This window comes from Anser anser (assembly GCF_964211835.1).
Source record: "Anser anser genome assembly, chromosome: 27".
Lineage (NCBI taxonomy): Eukaryota > Metazoa > Chordata > Aves > Anseriformes > Anatidae > Anser > Anser anser.
Window position 1 is genome coordinate 4,569,756 of NC_139748.1, and position 19,562 is coordinate 4,589,317.

A 19,562-nucleotide genomic window follows, 5' to 3' on the forward strand; every position below is an offset into this window, starting at 1 on the left:
ACCCCAACCCCAGCCCCTTCCCCTCCTGCGAGGGCACAAAAAGCCCCCGAGAGCTGGGACCGGGCTCCTTCCCTTGGAGTCTTGGGAGGAGAACCTCCGAGGGAAGCAGGGCAGGTCACCGCTCACCCAAATAACTTTGCAAAGCAGAGGAAGAGGTGACCAGGTTCTCCGCAGGCACATCAAAGCTTTACCTCCAGCTGACACCAGTAACTCACCTCATTACCGTGCCAAGCATAGAGAGGGCTCAGAAAACCTGCCAGCCCCTGCCTTTCGGTTAGCCTAACGCGGGCGCACGCCCCCGCGACGATGCGGGGAAGGTGTCGGTGACGGATCCCAGGCCGGCCGCGAGCAGGTCCTGCCCAGGTGGGGCAACGCCGCCTTCCTCAGCGCAGCCGCACGGCCTCCCTTACGCAGCCCCCGTGATCCCGGCGGCCAGAAACCAGCCCCGATCCCTTTCCTCGGGCTGTAGGAAGGGTTATGGCCCTGCTGTAAGTGCGTAATGCTTCCTGGATGCTGCTTCTTGTAGGAAAGCAGCCTGGCTCCCCCGTGCAAGCCAAGCGCAAGGCGTCTCATCCCTCCGCTCGAGGATCCCGACACGTCGGGCACCAAGAGACAGAGAAATAAAGCCACCGGCTCCGGATCACCCAGCAAAGCCCGAAGCAGAGCTCAGGACCCTGCAGCCCCAGGGCTCTCGAGTGATGCCCAAAGCCCCCTGCTCCCGACCTGCCTCCCCCCTGCGGCACCCCGTGGCAGGCGTCCGGCCGCACCGCAGCGCTCTGACCTTCAAGGGAGATTGCAGCGGCTTATCTGTTTACTCAGGCATTTTGCTGGAGGGAGGCGAGCGGGCCGAGGCCCATTTGTCACCGGCGAGCCCCCCCAGCCGCCGCCGTGCCCGAGTTATTTATTAATTGCTGCCTGTTCACACCCAGGGCTGCTGCTGGGGCGCCCTCGGCGAAACCAGCCTGGGTGGCGGCGATGGGGATGCCTGCGGGCACGAAGCTCACCGCTGCCCCAATCCCCTTTCAGGGACGTTGGCCACCCTAAAGCAGGCTCCCCCTTCCACACAGCAACCCCCTACTCCCGTTTCCAGAAAAGGGATCAACCAAACTATCCCATCACAATAATTATAAAACCAGGAGCGTCCCCAGCACGGAGCTGCAAAACCCGACGGCTGCAGCACCGCCGACGCTGGCTGGAGAAGCCCAATCCACGGCAAATCCCCATTGCAAAACAAGCAAGGAGCTGCTATTCGGGTGCTCCATCTCCGTGCACAAGCGCTGAGGGTGGCCAGGTGCCGACAGACAGCTGTGCGCAGCGCTCGGCGAACATCTGGCCAGGAGGGATGCCGGCGGGGACGGCGGCCCACGCGGCGGCACCGGCACGGCGAGCGTGCTCGAGGTCCGCGCCCGCTCGCCGGGAGCTAAGCATCCTGCTAATTTCCCTTTGCCAATTCATCAGCTGGCAACGTGCTCGGAATGAGAGCCCCTAATTAATTGCTCATCCGCATCCCCCCCATCCGGGCTGCCTCCCCGCCCCCCGGCGCCGCGCGGCCTCTCGTACACGTTTGCTGGCATTTTCAAATCGGAGGCATCCTAATTACCGGAGAGTTATAACACCTTCCATTTCTCGCCCAACGGACTGACACCCTGTCAAGAGCAAAGAGAATTGCCAGAGGTTTTGACAACACTAATTGCCCCTATAATCTAAAAACACAAAGGAGAGGCGATTAGTCGAGAGGGCCCCAGCTCTCGATCCGACACGAGGTTTTCACAATGTTACAAGAAAACAAAAGCGACGCTTTTTAGAGTTTGATGGCTGCTAACAAAAGCAGAATTATATTTTCATACAACCTTTGTCTGCATTAAATGGCTTTTTCTTTCCGCGCTCAGATGCGGGGCTGACACGGGGAAATGGCGGCGGCGAGGTGTGAACGGGGACGCGCGCGGGTGCCGGTGCCGGGAGCAGCAGCACGCGGCGGCTTCGCCGGCTCCCAGAGCCCTGCTGGCCAAGGAATAATTTCTCCCTCCCTGCTGCCAACGTCCCCTTCCTCGCCGAGGTTTCCAGGGAGGGCAGGAACTCGAAGCAAAACGGGAAATTCCCGCATGCAGCAAGTTTTCGCTCCTGCTGTGGTCGCTCATCCGGTTACAGCCCCAGCTGCCTCCAGCACATCGTGGGGATGGTGACAGCTGCTGCCGGGCACAGAGACCCCGAGGGAACGGCTCCCCCCGGCCTGGCTGAGAGCCCCCGGGGGCACCCACCGGCAGCTGACCCTCCGGAGAGGGGGGGGGACAGCATGTGGCAGCCCCCGGGACGCCGAGGAGCGCGGTGCCTTGGGGTGCTTGCGGGATGCGCGCGGTGAGCGAGCTCTGCTGCAGCAGGGGGTGGGCAGCCTGGGTGTAGGGGGGTTTCGGGGTCCAACACCCCCAGGAGGGCCAAAGGGAAGGTGCTGAGGAGCACAGCACACTGTCGGGACGATGGGTGAGCGTGCACCAAGCTGGCTTTTCTTCTCCCCACGCACCCAGCAGCCAGGTCTCCTCCGCGCAGCAAAGCCCAACCTCGCAGGCGGGACGAGCCGCAGCACCCGTCCTGCTCTTCGCAACCCCAAACCCACGCTAAGGGAACATCAGCAGCAGAATCTGGGGCTTTCCCCTCTTTTGCATCCCCCCTTTGGGACCCGACCCCGCAGTGCCCAGCGGCACGGCACCGGGGCTCGTCCCCGGCCGCGTCTCTCCGAAAGCGGCGCGGGCGGCTTGCGACGAGCGGGCATCTGCCAGACCCGGCGCTGGAGAAGGGCTTGACTCACTCCTTGGCCTCCTGCCACCCCGCAAAACTGCTTACTAACAGCTTTGGCTGCCTCACAAAAAGCCCCGACGCTGTATCTCTGATTCGCGAACACAATCTCGAGGGGGTGATTTTCCAGGCGGTCGGGGTTGTAATCCCTCCGTGCCAGAGGACAGGGGCGGACGGCGAGGGGGCGGATAAAGCAGGCGGCGGGTGGAAAACAAGACGGGTATTAAAGGGGGAAGCTCGGCGCTCGCTGTAAGCTCGGAGCAGCCCTGCCAAAGCCGGCTGCGCGAAACGGGATTTGGCCGGGCGTAAAATGCAGCGGGATTGGGGAGCGATGCTTTTTTTTATTATTATTATTATTTTTTTTTTTTACGGGAAGCGGATCGCAGGGAACGCGCCGTCCTCTGTACCAGGGGAACGGCACTGCCAGCGTGGGGGATGAGGCAGAGCGAGGGATGCCGCAGACCGAAGGCTAGGCTGGGCTTGGCCGCCTGCTCGCAGCACCTCCCAATGGGGCCAGGGGAGACCCCGTCAGCCCCAGAGTGCCAGAAACCCCACAGCGTGCCAGAAACCCCCCGGAGTGCCAAAATCCCCCCGGCGGCTCAGCCTCAAAGCATCCCTGCACCCTCCGGCACCATCGCACCGAGCCGTCGCTCCCACCAGCAGCCACCGTGGCCACGGGGAAGTAGAGTCTACGTTTCCACACCTAAAGCCCCACTTCCAAGCGCGTCCCAAACCCTGCCACCTCGCCCCGATTAACCTAGGGGGGTTTTGGGGTCGTGGGGACAGAGCAAAGCTCTCGTCCCACCGTGGTGCGGCGCACGCCAGCTCCCCGCTGCCCGCAGAGCCCAGGGCGCTGCGCATCCTTGTCTCTGATCTAACCTTGGGTTTTAACTCCCAATTAGAAACAACAGCAAACACGCTGGCGCTATTTTTTTTAAACACCCTTTTCAAATCCAAAACCAACAGAAACAAGCCCGGGACGTCTGCTCGGGAGGCGGGGAGCTGGGAATGGCAGGAGGAGAGAGGGAAGGAGCCACAACCAAGAGCAGCTTTGCATCTACTGAGGTCAGGGGCCAGGGATGAGAGCGAACACCCGGGTGGACCCCCCAGCACCCGCTTCGCATGGGTGGAAGCAAACAACCCGCTCGCTTCCAGCCCCGCTGGGGCGAGCAGGCGCTTGCACCCATCCCCTCCTGCCCCCAGCCTTGATCCTGCACTGCGAGCCCCGAGGCCGAGTGGGCTCCGACCATCTGCAAGAGCTTCAGGTGCCCGTGGCCAGGCAGCCACCCACGGGTGTAAGCCCAGCACCATCACCCGGGCTCTCCTGATTTACACCAGGCTGGCGAGAGAGGAATTGGACACAAGCAGTCCTGCAAGGGAACCCCCAGCTCCGTGCACCGGGCTGGAGGTGGAGGCTGCGGGGTTATTTTGTGCCCACCCGGGAGGTGCAATGCCCCGGGGAGGACAGGGTGCTGCGCCCTCCGGGTCAGAGCACGGCATTATGGCCTTGCCCCCGCTGTCCAGCTGCACGGAAAGAAAAGGAGGAATCAATCCCCTGTGTGCGCAACCCGACGCGCATCCTCATTAGCGCCGCGCCCCGCCGGGGAGCACTAATCGCGCATAATTGGGCTGCGAGTTGCTGGAAGTTGAAAGGAGCTGGCTGGGGGATGCGGCGGCGGTGGGAGGGGGCTCCCGGGCTGGGAGAGCCGGGGTTTGGGAAGGAAAAGGGGCAGAAGTGGGGGCAAGCAGGGGATGGACCCCGGGGCCGCAAGTTCAAATGGAAAACCCATCGCGGCGCGAGCCGAGACAGCCGGGCTGCTGTGTTTTTTCCTGGATGGGAACGCAGAAGGGCTGGTATTGATCTGTCTTCATTACCCATTTCACTCAAGTTTCAAATCAACAAAATACACTTTTCCGCTCCGCTGCCCTCCCCGCCACAGCAGACAAAAGAAAAGCAATTTCCCGCAGTTTGCTCCAAACTCCTCGCCCCTTCCCTCGGCGCCCTTCGTCCCTTCTCCCCTTTCAGAGGCTCTGTAACCGCAGCGAGTCGCTCGCCGATGGCTCGGAGACCCCAAATCCGCGAGCAAGGGACCCCAGAAAGACAATTTCCATGGACACCCCGTGATTCAGCAGTGTCTCAAGCCAGAAAGTGGCCCAGCACCAAAACCCCACAGCATCCTCCGGGCACGTGCAGCCTCCCCGCTCCCGAGCACGCCGGGCTCGTGCAGGAGGAGCACCGCGCCAACCATCCCCGGCAAAGTCCTCAGACACGGGGCTCCGGCAGCCTCCGCCGAAAAGCCTGATCGTTTCGAAGTTGCAAGGAAACCAAATCATTTAAAAACGTTTCAGGGTGTTGGTTTTTTTTTTTTCAGACGCAGCTGCAGTCCCAGCGTCAGCTGCGGGACTCGGCGCACAGCTACACCTCCAGGCATCTGGGGGCAGAGAGGGTTCATATTAAAAAAAAAAAAACACAAAACCATAACCCAAGATCCCTATCGAGCCCAGCAGCTCCTTGTTTGTTTTTAGGAGCGTGCCGTTGCCGACTGTCATTAATATTCCTGCTGGCGTGGCGCCCCACAAACGTCCCGTCCCCTCGGCACGGTGGCAGCGAGGGCACGGCGAGAGCGGGGACCCCACAGCGCTCCTGGGGTCTGAGCGCTCGGCACGGGGCCCCTGCTGGGATACTCCACCGGGGAGCTGGGGCGGGCTACGAAACAGCTTCCCCCCCCCCCCGTAAAAAATCCCTGGTGGTGTGGAAATCAAGCACTTGGTCTTTTTTGCAGGCTCGGACACCAGCTCTCGCCCGGTTATCGGCGATCCTGGGCGCTCTCCTCCCTCCCCAGCCCGAGGCTGCACTGGGAGCCAGCCTTCCTCCTCCTCCTCCTCCTCCTCCCCGAGCGGCCGTCCTGGCCAGTCTCATCCACACCACCGCCGTCAGATAAACTTCCTTTCAAAGGAGCCTGCTTAATCCTCTATCTCCCCTCGTTCAGATCCCGCTCCAGCTGCCGGGCAGGGGGAGGAAGAGGCCGGCGGCTGAGTTATGAGCTATTTCTGACTCACGTCTACAACTTTCACAAGTTCTTTTGCAACACAAAAGGGAGGGGGGGGGGGAAAGAGGGCAGCAGATCCAGTTAACTCTGGCAAAGCCGGGCCAGACGGACGGCAGGACGGACTGACAGGACGGACGGAGGTGGGAGAAGGGAGGCGAGGGCACGAGGAGGCGACGGGAGGCCGGCGAGGCTGCGGGCGCAGCGCGGCCGGGGAGCGGGGCGCCGGTTCCCGGAATCTGACTTCACTCTTACTGCCTTTGTCCTTCGCAGATATTTTCCATGCAGTGACTGCATTTCCTTCCTGAAAACGCTGCTGGAAAAAGCCGCCTGGTTTGTGTGCCGCAGAAGCCCTGACTAATTATTGCTGCTCGGACCCAGCTGCGGCTTTCCCTGGTGCTTCCCAACCCCGCGGGTCCCCCCCCCCCTTCAAGGCAGGTTGGGCACCCAGGGGGGCACAGGGGCTCCCCCGGTCCCAACGAGGACAGGGTGGCATCCACATGGCTCCACTGGTACTGCACACACACCGAAACTGAGCCATTTTGTGAATTTTGGGGGAAATTCACATTTCCCCCAAACGGAGCTTGGCAAGGCCTCGCGTCTCGGCTGCCGGCCAGGAGCGCCGGGACGCACGGGGGCAGCCCCCAGCACCAAAAAAAAGCCAACCTGGTGATATGGAGGGGGAAAAAGCAACTTCACGCTTGCACCCGAGATGCAATTCTGCAGCACAGGGAGAAATAAACGGGAAGCGTGCCGGGGGGAGGTTTAATCCCCCGGGTTTGGGGAGGAGAGGAGCCCGGCCCCAGCCCCGCTCGCCTCCTCCCCGCTGCCTGCGCCTGGCATGGGCAGGACCTCCAGCTCTGAGAGCTCGCGTGCTAATTACTTTCCTTTGTTAATTAAGCCCACGTGGCTCTAATAAGGTAACCTGCTGTTCTCCGATAAATTTAATTAGCCTGGAGGGAGAGCCCCTCCGCACAGCTATTTAAATTGTCACTTCCCATTCGTTTGGGCTTTGCTTCTTTCTGCCTGGCCCCCTCTCCGGGTTCATACCCCTTCGCTGCCCCTTTTCTCTCTGTTTTCTGCCCCGTTTGGCAGGCTGAGGGAAGGAGCAGGAGGACGGTCCCCCTTCCACCAAGGGTGCAGCCCGAAGGTGCTGCGCCCACCCAAAGCTGGGTTTTCCTGTCCGTACCCCCCAAAACCCACCCCAGATGGGTCCTTGCCCCATCCCATGCACGAGGACCTGCGGGGCTCCAGCCCCAACAGACTGTCCCTTACCCTGTCCCACCCACAGCACCCACCCCTGGGTCTTGGCACGAGTCCTGAGGCGCCCAAATTCTTGAGAACCCCTGCACCCACTACCCAAAACGCTGCCCCAAGGCAGGGTGGCACAAGGTGACGTCCTCTCCCGTGGCACCCCCTGCTCTCACCCCCCGGGAGCCAGCCCTTCCCCTCCATCCATCACCCTTCCCCTGCACCATTTCCCACCATGGCAGCACACGGTGGGGACCCCGGTGGTCCCTCCAGCCCCACACCACGCTGGACCCCGTGCTGAGGCCAAGAGGGCCACCAAGTGGGCCACCAAGTGGGCCACCAAAGTGCCCCGTCCTCCAAAAAACACACAACCTTGGTCCCCAACAGCATTTCCCTCCCGAGCTGCTCTCACAGAGGAAACCGAAAGGAAAGGGACGTGCATGCAGCCAGGGGCCGACACTAAAAAAAAAAAACAAAAAACACAACAAATTTCTGGAGGTTTCCAGGGGATTTAACTCTTCGTGGGTGTGCTGCGGCCATCCTGAAGGGGGAGGTGATGCGTGCTGGTGCCTGCACCGCCCGCGGCCCCTTCGCATCAGCACCAGTTTGCAGCCGAGCCCTTCCCGAAAAGCAGGGGGGAGGTCCTGGGGCTCACCTGCACCGCCGGCTGCTTGCCCTCATTGCTGCTGGGGGAGCTCAGCCCCGTGGCCTGCTGCAGCAGGAACTGGCGTGCCACCTGGAGAGCCTGCAAAAGAGACACACTGGGGTGGGCAGGAGGAAGAGGCCCCCCTTTGCCTTCGTCCCTCTTCCTCCTCCTCCTCCTCCTCCTCCCTCTAGGCACTCTCGCCCTCCAGCTCTGGGGGCAGCCGCACGGGGGCTCTGCGGGTTTTGTTCCTGGGTTGTGAGCGAGCGGCTGGAAAGGAGGGCAGCACCCCCAGCACGCTCTCCTGCAGCACCAGTACAACCAGTACATCCCATTGCAAACCCCGCTGTGGCCCCAGCCGTTCAGGGCATCGCTCGGGGCCAGCCTCAGCCCCTTCCCGTTCCCTCCTCCGGCCACGCGCACCCTGCCCCAAAGCAAAGGGCGCCCAAACCGCGCACGGGAGAGCTGCAGGAAGGGTCCGGCTCCCTGCTGGGTTATTCCTCGGGGCCACCACGATTTTTTGCTGAAGCTGGCAGCCCACACGTCTAAAGACAGAGCGTGTATTTAATTACACCGCTGGTCATCACTTTGCAGCAGCAAAAAGTCCCGGGCGCCACCCAGATTCGGGTCACGGCCAGCGCAGGATTACACCCCGAATTAATAACCTGTGAGCACATCGGCATGGAGCTCACAAAGATACCACAGGAGTTTAGCAACCGGCACAGGTGACCGAGATAAAACCTGCTCATTTTTATGGGTGTTTGCCTTCGAGTTACTAATTCCCTTAACGCGCACTTGTTTGCAGGGATAAGGGTATCTCGCTGCGAAGTCGCGCAACAGGCAAAAGAGGTAGAAACCCAATGAAATCGATAAAAAAAAACACTGGCGGAAACACACGTAGGCACCAGCACTGCAAGCCGTGCATAAGGAAAATCCCTTTCCCATAAGGAAAACCCCACAGAGACTCGGAGGTGAGAGGAGCCAGGGCGAGCATGCAGACGGGCTGGGCAGCCCCGTGTGTGGGGGCAAAAAGGGCTTTGTTTGGGAAGGGGGAACAAAGCTCCATCAAACCCAACCCTGCAGCACCCAGCCGCTCCCTGCTTCCTCGTGCGCTCCTTATTTTTGCTTCTAAAGCAACTTTTTTTTTTTTTTTGGAGGGGGCGCATTTCCAAACAACCAAGTCCTTCCCTGTGGCCCTGCCTGCCCACCAGGATTTTATTACGGTGGGGGGCGGCGCGGGGGTTCCCCGGCTGTCAGCGCCCCCCCGGCCGTAAATCACCGCGTGCGCCCCAAGGAAGGGCTGCTGGTTAATTCAGAGGAAGGGCTACTGGTTAATTCGCCACGTTTCCAGCTCTAAAGAACAAAGTCGTGCCCCGGCTGGTGGCCCCACGCTGCCTCCATGAATCCGAACGCAAACCGGAGCGGTGCGCGCAGTGTGAACGCGCCCCAGCGCACAGCCCCGCTCCGCTTCCCCATTTATCTCCCCCCCTGCTATCCCCGTTCCCCCCTGACACCGCTGCTCGGCGCAGCATCCACCAGGACTCGTTACCTGCTTTTCCACCCAAAACTCCCCTTTAGCACTTCTCCCCGTGGCGGGGTGGCTCGGGAACAGCGCACGCGACGGATTTAGCACGAAGATGTCTGGGTTGTGCCACAGCTTTTTTGTTTTGTGGATAAAAGCCCCGTGCATGTGGACAGGCAGTAGGAGCATGCTCGAGGAATAAGAGGTAAATTTTAGGGTCGCTGCCCAAGGTGGAGGCTGCAAGAAGAGGTTTTGGCTGCAGAGGGATCGGCTACGCTCTGGGAATCTCAGAACCAGAGGGAGTCAGTCCTAAAGGACAGCCCCGCCGTGACGCAATGGGGGCTGCTGGATTTGAAGGAAAACAAATGAAAAAGCAATTTCCCTGCCTTGGACCTCGCTGCCGAGGCCGGGGTCCTGGCCAGCATCTCATGGAGCAGCTCCCCAACAGCTTTGCCACCCCCAGATTTCACAGCCCCAAATTTTAATGCAAACCCCCCCCCAAGGTTTGCCAAGCCCTGCGCTCCCAGCGTGCGCCCAGCAGCAGACGAGGCTTGGCGTGGGCACCCTGGTACCCGCACCAAAGCTCTCCCATTTCCATTTCTTCCCGAGCATGCCACGAGGGCTGCTGGGGACGCTCAAGAACCTCACGACCAATAACTCACAAACTCATCGTTTTACCCAAACAACGAAGTAAATAAAATAAAACCCCCTCAGCTCCCGCGGCTGGCGGAGCCGGCACAACCCCAGCGCAGGGCGCGCTTCTCCACGGGCACGTTATTTCCCTGTTATTAACCGTAATAGATGTGCATCGGTAATAGGAACACAAAGCCGTGTGACAGTTATGACAGCTCAAGGTCTGATATTTTAATTACTTTTTGAAATGAAAACAGTAATTCCAGTTAAAAGCCAAGTGTGGAGGAAGTCAATCTAAGGCTGCTCAGCACCCGCGTGGCTTCTCCTGGCAGGGAAGAGCCGGGCACCCACCCGGGATGGGTGCTGGATCACCCACCAACCCCAGCCACGCTTGCACACCGGCTGCCCGAGCTCTGCGGATTTCTCCACGTGTCCGTTTGATGGAGGTTTGCAGGGATTTGCTTGCTCCATCTGCACCACGGGAAGTTCCTCTGCAGTTTGCAAGGGCTGCGCAGAGCTGAAGCGGCTTGTGCGTGATGAAGGGGTGAAGGAAGGTAAGCCCTGCACGCTGCTGGGGATGGGGACACCAGTGCCACCCTGTCACTGCTTTGCAAATGAGCTGCCTGCTGCTTGTCACCCAGCCACAGAGCTTTCCTGCTTGCCCTGGAGCACACGGGGAAGGGCAAGTTTGGTTCTGGAGCACGGAGAAGTCATCTCTGCTCGGGGACAGCCACGTGCCGAGGACTGCCATGACCCTGCTGGCTGGCTGGGACGGACGCCACCGTGCTAAAGGCAGCGGGATGGGGTGACGTGGGGAGGCAGGTTCCCCCAAAACCTGGGCAAAAATCAGCACGGAGGTAGAGAAAACGCAGCCAAGGCCGAGCAGAGGCTCACTACAGCGCGCAGGCGAAGCACAAGACAGGGCTGCTCCCAGAATCTCTCTTTCTAAACCCAAATAATCCCTGGGAGATAAGAGGGGACAGAACCCCTCTGAGAGCCGATACTGGAGGCGATGCCACCCCCAAGCCCTGTTTGTTGGGGTTTTATTAATTTTTTTGCATGGGCAGCAAGCAGCAGCGCTGCTGGCGGGGAGCTGCGGGGCAGCCCCCAGTTTTTAGGAGGCTCCACAATCCCTGCAAACTCCACGCTGAATTTTATTCGAGCTGGCAAATGACCGGTGGCAGAAGGTGGCTTGTGCCAGCGCCGGGGAGGGGACAGGAGCCCGGCTGGCACGGGTGCCACTGAGCCCCCAGCAACCGGGGCCACGGGGGGCCCGGCCGCCCGCCCCGCGCCGCATCTCAGGGGGGAATTTAATTCACTTCCCGCTGGCTCCCTCACTTTGTTGTGCTCTGAAGCACGAAATTACAAGATTTACAGGAAAAAATGACATGGCCTTACAATCGCACACGGGGGCCTCCCCGGCTGCCCCCCTTCCCTCCCTCCCCGCCGCCCGGCAGCGATCCCAAGCAAAGCCCAAATCGGGCTCGGCCGCGGACCAAAGGATGCTGTGGACGTGGTGCGCACGGGAAGCCCCGAAAATGTCATACCAGGGGAAGATCAAAGGTAAAAGGCGCTCAGGAGCCGATAGTTGGGAAGAAATTAGGGCACCCTCGGTATCTGCAGTCATTACGCTCCCCCCCCAAGGCAGGAGGAACAGCCCCAGGTGCCCCCCGGGGGGGTTAAGCACAGAGGGTGTCGCCCAGTCTGTCCTTCTGGCTCAAAACACGAGAAAGCAGAGGGAAGAAAGTCTTCTCCCCTAAAAGCAGATGTGCTTTCACCTCCTGGGTCTACCAACTGGAGAAAAAATGATTTTTCTTAAATTGTATCCTGCTGCATGGTGTTATTCAAGAGTCATTAGCACGTTACCCGTAATTAGGAACGAATGGGTTGTGTCAAATTCATCATGCTCCTGGATGGCTCCCTTTGATCAGCAAATTATCCCATAAAAAAAGTTTGTAATGTCTCAGACACTTACGTCAAGAGCTGATGCTGGTTGGCTTTGCCCTCCTCAAGAGCAGCAGGGCTCGGGACCGAGGAGGAGGATGAGGATGGTGACCCTGCCCCACGGAGGGGCACGTTGCACATCTCACACCGAGAGCCCCCAGACGCAGCAGATGCCTGGGGCAGGAAGGATTTGAACCTCAAATTTTGGATTTTGCTCGTTTCATTATTTTAGCTTTTTGCCTTCCTCTTTCCAAGCACGAAAAACTCGGTTGCACAGTTTTGGACGAGGTTTCACCAGCGTCTCGATACATTCTGCACTATTGCTCTAATGAGGCAGCACTACGGCACAGGACCCGTAATAAAACAACCTGTAGCTACCCTGGTTTCTACACAAGTATTTTTAAAGGTGACCACGAACCCGAGAAGTACCCGGACAAGCTGTCAGCATGCTGGAGGAAGCCTCTCCCAAATTCAGCGCTCCCATCTCCGTCCACTTTTGGTGCTGCCCCATCCGCGAGCTGCTTTGCAGCTGAGCTCCCGGGCACCACGAAAGGCTAAAAGAAGCAGGAGGGATAAATAAAACACACCTTGGATGTGCCCATGGAGGGGATGCCCCCAGCCCCCTGATGCATGGAGATGGAGGCTGCACCAGCCGGCACGGAGAGGCTGCTTTTGGCTACCTCCCTCCCAGCAAGGATCACAAAATTCACTTTTCCCCCGGGGAAACAAAGTTAGCATCAGGCCCAGGTGACGGAGGAGGCAGGGAGAGAAGAGCACAGCTCACCAGCACTGGTTGGGATGCCTGAATTCCACTTCAGCCCCTGCGTTATCCCCTTGTCCTTTATCTTCCACCTTTTACTCCATGCAAGCTGCCAGCACTGAACCTCTCCAAGGTCGTCACCACTTGCTCCAAGGGAGAAGAAGCGGGTGAAGAGCTTCCAAAGTTTGGCAAGGACGGAGACACCCCCGGGTCTAAAAGCACCACGAGCACTCCTCAAAAACCAGAGAGAGCAATGGAAAAATCTCGTCCAGGGTATTTTGAACCTCCCTTGCCCCAGCAGGTATTTGGTTTCGCAGCTTTGCCGGTGCGGGGACGCCGCAGCTGCCGGAGCCAAAAGCGCAGCCACTGCTCCCTGCCCAGCCCAGGGTGGGACCCGCCACCCAAAAATAGCGGAGGGATTTTCCACCTGGACGGGATCAAAGCTTCGCACGGGGTTTTAACCTCCAGCGCGTTAAAAACTGCCCTAAAAATTACACCAACCCCAGGATTTTGCGAGGAAGGGGGGCAGAGCACCGGCAGCCTGTATCTTCTCTTTTCCCTCCGCTCCTTTTGGAAGATAAAAAGAGGTCGGGAAGGGATGAAAAAATTAAAAAAGACTTTTTACACTAACCTCATAAAAATGACATCGTCGCATTCCAGAATTAGAGCCATTAAAACAACACACACACAGATATTTTTAGCTGGATATTAACGGTAAATGATGCCATATTGAAAAGCACTTCCACCCGGCCCAGCCCCGGTCTGGCTTAACCAGAACCAAATGGCTCGAAGAGATCAGAATTAACAAAATGACACAATTCTTCACAGGGAGAGAAGAAAAAAAAAAAAAAAGAAAAAAAGAAAAAAAAAGGCCTTTTTGCAACCAGCTCCGTGCCTCTCTCCCGGCCCCAGCTGTTCTCCCTTTCGCGGCACACACTAATACTTCTGGACTTTATTCCTCCACTCTTGACTCTTCAATCCTCCCAGGCGAGGGGTTAAACCCATTTCCACTAATGAAGAACACAAGGAACAAGCTCCTGACAATCCCACCCCTCCCTCCGCCCCACAAAAAAGCAGAAAAAAAAAAAAAGAAGAAAAAAAAAAAGAACCCAAACCCTCCTGCATTCGTACTCAGTAAAATATGAAATACGGATCGAGGAACCTAATAGAGAGATGAGCTTCCCTTAAGTGCTCCGGTCTCGTTTTTATCTTAAATACCCTAATAATAGCGGATTACACAATATATTTGAGATGTGATCACATGTTTTATGGAACGGTATCTTTCCTATCGCGGCAAAGTGCCTCTCCTCCCCCCATCCACACCCTCTCAAACTGCAGAAAAAGTCCGATTTGCTTCTTTTAAAAGCCTTATTTTTGTTTAATAACTTACCATTGATTTTACATGTGTCTGCAATAAACTGTAAATATATATTTTTTTACTTTCTGCCTAATAAAAAAAAACCAGAACAATGCTGGAGTAGCTGGGTTTTCCAGATGGCTCCTTTTCCGTAGGACTGCAAGTTGGGAAGCGCTACCGTGCAGGCCTGCACAGTCGGATTTTAGGGTGGAATTTAAAAAAAAACAAACAAAAACCACACAAACACACCCCAGCGCAGGGGAAACCTGAGCCAGGCGCCCTTTTCCTCAGCACCCTGCGGCGTCGCCGGGTCCCACCGCGGCCCGGTCCCGCGCAAGGTGTCCCGAGTTTGCGTGGCCTCCGTTTGCCTCGGGGGCACCGGGGAGGCTCTGAATGTCCCTATTTAATAGCGGGGGGGGCCCAAACCCACCCCCTCGCCCCCACTTTGGGCAGCAAACACTCGCAAATAAATCCAGGCGGCGACGGCCGAGCGAGGTGCAACGAACGCGCGGGGGACACCAGGTTTTTTGCAGCCATCTGGGGACACCCCCACACCCCAAAAGCCCCAACCCGTCGGGATTTGGCTCAATGCGTCAGCCCCACGCATCGCCCACCAACGGGGGTCCCCATATACCCGTGATCCCCCCCGGAAACCCCCATCCTGAAGCCGGGCCCGGTCGGTGCCGTGCCCCCCGCTTCCTGCCCGGCGAGGATTACCGGGGAGGAGGCCGGGGCCGGCCCCCACCTTACAAAACTCATTAATGCGCCCGGGCGGCGGGCGCTTTGGAGGCCGGGTGCGGGATGTCGGCTCGCTGGAGGTCTCCTGGCCGTTCCCACAGCAACGGCGGTGGGAGATGCCGGGGGGCCGGGCAGCCCTCCCATGCCCCCGGCCGACCTCTCCCCTCCGCCAGCCCCGGCACAATGCGAGCCCTGCGTCCTATTCAAGCTTTTCAGCCCGGGGCCCCCTCCATTGAAATCCAGGGATTTAACCCCAAAGCCGAGTCCCTCGAGGCTGGGGGGAGAGAGTGCGAGGGGGGGGGCGACGCGCGGCCGCTCGAGGAGCTGGGGAGTAAAGGGGGGGGGCTGGAATTGCTGCCGGGGGGACAGACGGACAGCGGAGAGCTGGGATGGGGGGACGGACACGCGTGGCAGCCTGCTTCAGGAGGGCACAAAACAGCCCCAGAAGGTCCCGAGCACCCCACGATTTGCAAATCCCCCTCCTGAAAAGTTCCTCTCCTGCCCATGCGCATCCAGGCAGCCTCCACAGGGACTTATTTTAATCCCAAACCCCTGGGGTTTGCTCTTCCACCCGTAGAAGACGTGGTGGCACCGCACAAAGGGTCCAGCACCCACCCACGGGAGCCAGGTGCCCATGGACCTCAGGCACCAAAGGTCCAAGCCGCCCCTCCTTGCACCAGGAGGTACAAAACTGGCCCCAAAACCCATGGGCAGAGCACGAGCCCCCCTTGGGGACCGCCCCATCCAAGCAAACCCTTGAGCTTTAAGCCACCGGTGGCTCCTCGAGCTCAGGCGGGGGCACTCGGGTGGGTTTCTGCCCCTCCCAGCCCCCAAAAAGCTCCGGAGCGTTCACACAATTAACTAAGGAAAAGCAGCACGAGGAGACGTTTCGGGAGCCGGGCCGGGGGAGATGTCAGACAGGAGCACCCAAGGGTGCAGGAGCGCCGGGGGCGAATGCTGGATGCTCCCGCGGATGGTGTAAGGCCTCCATAAAGCACCTAATTGTGCAAAACTCTCTGTACGGGGCCATTTATTCCTGACCCCAGCTGCCGCTCAGCCCCGCGCCCTGGAGCATGAAGATTGATGGTCCTCGGGATGCCCCCCCCCCCCCCCGGCCCCGAGGTGCTGTCATTGCGGATGTCATTTGGGTTTGGAAGTTCACCAAACCCTCTCCCTTAATAACTCCACGTGCCAGCGACTTTCCCAGGGTAATTACAGCGGGAGCCCCAAGGAAAAGACACAAAACGAAGCCCAGGCGCTGGGCAGGGCAGGGTCCGGGGGCTGAGCTGGGAGAAAACCCACAAGGATTTGGGGACGCAGCACCAGGGCAGCCACGGGGACGAGCCAAAAGCACCAGCACCCCGCAGAAAACCCTTTTTCCCTTTCCTACACTGCTTTGCCAGCGTGCCACCCGCTCACATTGCCTCGGCCACATAGGAACAAGTGTCCCCAATTCCTCCTGGCTCCAGCAAAGGGAAATTCGGGGCTGTCCCCCGCGCGGGGAGGGGAGCGCGGCGGCGCGTTCGGCAGGGGTGACTTGCAGAAGCATTACACGCATGATTACCCTTCAGATCAGGGGAACAGGGGCTTAACTGCGTGAGAAACGGCTGTTATTCAGGTAATGGATTTACAGCACTCACTACTAAAGTATCAGACACAGCAATTTTTTACAGCTTTCACGCTGGAATTTATGGCTCAGGGAGGCGATCTCCATACGAGGCAGGGATCATTGCCTTATTTAGTATCCGAGGAGGAAAATTTATGTTTTCGCCCAAGTTTGTTTTGAAAGGTAACCTGCAGGCACGCACACGCAGCCCCCTTCCCCGCGGGCGCGCAGGGACGCGGGCAGAGCACCGGGTGCCCCAGGGGGCACGCACCAAGAGGGCTCCTTCGAGGTGCACACGTGTGTGTGCAAGGACAGAGCTCATGCACACAACTGTCACGCGTGTTTTAGGCTGTCACTCGTGTTTTAGGCCGTTACACGTATTTTAAACCACACACGCAAGGTTAATTCTTCATCTTAATGCACTATGAGCCCCAAAAACTGGGGGAGCACCTCTGCTCGCCCACCTGGATGCACGAATGCTGCTCAGATCAAAACCTGCCCTTGCTTTTGCCATCAACGGGTCTTCATCTTGTCCCCAACGCCCTCCTGCATCACACCAAGGGGGTCGGAGCGTGCTGACCCCACCAGGACAGGCAGGACCTGCTGCTCCCCCCACCCCAAAACGCAGCCACCTGCGGCAGGGACAGCCAGGACCCCACCTCCAGCACCTGCACCCCTCGACAAGGATGGGCGCAGAGAGACCACGGCTGGTGCAACCAGCCCTGGGGACACGGGGAGGGTGAAAACTAGCACTGCCCCAACCCTAAATACTCAGAGAAGCCTGCGATAGGTGGTCTAGAGAGGTTGTGGAGGCTTCTCCTTGGAGATCTTCAAACGCTGCTTGGACGTGGTGCTGGGCACTCTGCTTGGGGTGGCCCTGGTGGCACAGGGGGTGGGGACCAGGTGGACCCAGAGGTCCCTGAACCGTTCGCATACTGTGGGACCAGCTCATGGAGGCACCATAGCACGCCGGGGCATCCGTCCTACCTGCTGCTGCTGGAAGTGCAGGAGCTCCACCGGGCTCATCTCTCCGTTGGCCTCCCCGCTGGCGGCTCCTTCTCTCCCCCCGCCGCCCCCGCCGCCATCGGGCTGGTTGGTGAGGCTGCTGACCCCGTTCTGGCCGGAGGGAGTGGAGCGTATCGTCTCCGAGGCGGATTCAACCATCATGACTTGCTAGCAGGACCTGAGGAGCGAGGAGGGAGAAAAGTCGAGGCTGAGAAGAGAGGCCGAGCCCCCCGCCGGCACCCCCACTTCCAAACCCAGTGCCTGCTTCGTGGTCGGGCTACGCCCAGTTTTAGCTGAGGTCACTGCACTCCAAAAAAATAAAAATAATTTTAAAAAAAGGGGAAAAAAGAAAAAAAAGCTTTTGGAAAATCAAACATAGGGTGGGTGGGTGCGGGCAGTGGCGTGAGCTGTCCCCAAGGTGCTGCCAGCACACCCCGTCCCCTGGGGAACCGCTGTGCTTTTTGGCTTTTCCCCTGCCTGACGGATACCTTGGAAGCTGAGAATTTTTCACAGAACCACAAATTACGAAATGTTTCGCTTGGAGATGACAAAGGCGGCAAAGTTGCAGAGTTTCGATGCAGCTGAAGACCAAGCACGTGGAGCCCGCGCTGCGCGTTTCGCCCTGAAAACCTCGATGATCTCCACCAAGCCCCCGCGGAGCATCTCAGCTCCGGCACCCAGCACCCTCCTTCCCTGCTCCAGCCCCTGGCAGCAGCATCTGCATCTCTTGAGCTTCGTTTCCCCTAAGCACAGGCTCTTGGAAGGCACGCCACTTTTCTGCATCCAGGGCTTTTATCCCTGACCACCGTCCCGTTACGCAGGGCAGAGGATCAGGGTGCTGCGCCCCACTCCAGCCGTCTCAGGGACCGGCCAGGGCTCGGTTTCCCCAGCACGAGCACCCGAAGCACCGCACGGAGCCGGGGGGGCACCAGCAGGAGCTGGAGCGGCCGCAGGCTGGGGAATTTGGTGGTGCTGGCACGTCACGGCCGGCTGCACAAGCACCGGGCGCTCGCCGCCGAGCATCCCGCGGAGCTGCTTTGTAAAGGAGCGCAGCCTGGCTAGCGGAGGGACTCCCGAGGAGTTGCAGGGAGCGGTTTCGGAGAGACCTCGGTTGGGTTTAATTAGCGGGTAAGTCGTTAGCTGTAAAGCTCAGGGTCCCCCTGTGCAAAGGACAGGACCCTGGCAGGGTCTCCTCCTGTGAAAGCCGCGCGCATCCTCGTGTCCCCCCTGGGCTCTGCGCAGGAGCAGCGCGGGGACGCTGCAGGACTTGGGGATGGGATCCACCTGCGGGAGTGCCGGGTCCAGAGGGAAGGAAAAGCCCCGGGACTTGGGAATGGGGAGCACCCCCAGCCCCAGCCCACAGAGATTTAACCCCCTGGCTCCCCAGGGCCACATCCAGCCCCGAGCAGCTCGGAGCAGACGGAAGGCAGGGTGCCGGGTCTCTCCCTCCCTCCCGACACACGTTTTGCCCTGCAGAAGGGCAGAGGACGCCGTTTTACCCCCACTTTTCTCTCCTCTTTCCCCACATCAGAACCAAAACGGCGTCGACCACCACCGCGCAGAGCCGGCCCGCGACTTCGAAACAGGAGTGGAATAAATAAAGCAAGAGGGACGGGGAGAAGGAACATCATTTCTCCCTTTTTTCTTCTCTTTTTCCCCCCTTCTTCCCCCACCCCGCCCCAAAAGACAGAAAGACAAACCGCGAACAACATAATTGCTGAAATGTGGCGTGTAATAATAGCTATTCAGAAGCTGATCATTCATATTAAACAGGGTGAAGCAAGCTTCTCATTTGCATGTTTGAGATTATATGCATTTCAAAAGTCATTTCCGCAGGGTATATGACTGACATTAATTCCCATGCGGAGCTGCTGGCTCCCTCCCGCAGCCCGCGCGCCGCAAGCACGCGCGTGTGCACGTTGCACGGGGACGCACCGGCAGCCCCGGGAGAGCTCAAGGTTAACGGGATTACGGCGTTTTAGCTGCCTCTGAAGGGCAGGGCGAAGGAAGGGATGCTCGCCTGCAGGTGCTGAGTTAGGAGCGAAAAAGCTGGAAGAGACGGAGCCCCCGTTTCCCCCGATATTGCCCCAAATTCCTCCCTCCCAGCCCCACGGGGCTTTCAGCCCTGTTAGCAAAGGTCTCAGGCGCCCAGAAGGGAAGGGAGCCCTTGAAGGCAAGAAAACACCTTTTGCCCTTGAAAACCACGTCTGCTCGCTGGCCCCTTAACGCCCCACAAGAGCCTTTAGAAAAAACAGATTTTGGTTTT

The 19,562-nt window shown here is 59.1% G+C and overlaps 1 protein-coding gene across 11 annotated transcripts in view; it reads right to left on the reverse strand.

Moving 5' to 3' along the window:
• FOXP4 (forkhead box P4) overlaps positions 1-19,562 on the reverse strand; it is a 62,871-nt gene that overhangs the window by 24,606 nt on the left and 18,703 nt on the right. For 8 of the 11 annotated variants that reach the window (XM_083812741.1, XM_083812747.1, XM_083812746.1 and 5 more), the window contains 2 exons: positions 17,279-17,474; positions 7,744-7,833 (listed from right to left, as the gene is read on the reverse strand). In XM_083812741.1, coding sequence (XP_083668867.1) covers positions 7,744-7,833; positions 17,279-17,458 — 270 coding nt within the window. In that variant the 5' untranslated portion in view covers positions 17,459-17,474. The remainder of the gene's footprint in view (positions 1-7,743; positions 7,834-17,278; positions 17,475-19,562) is intronic. The other 3 variants (XM_083812740.1, XM_083812739.1, XM_083812748.1) reach the window with 1 other exon arrangement.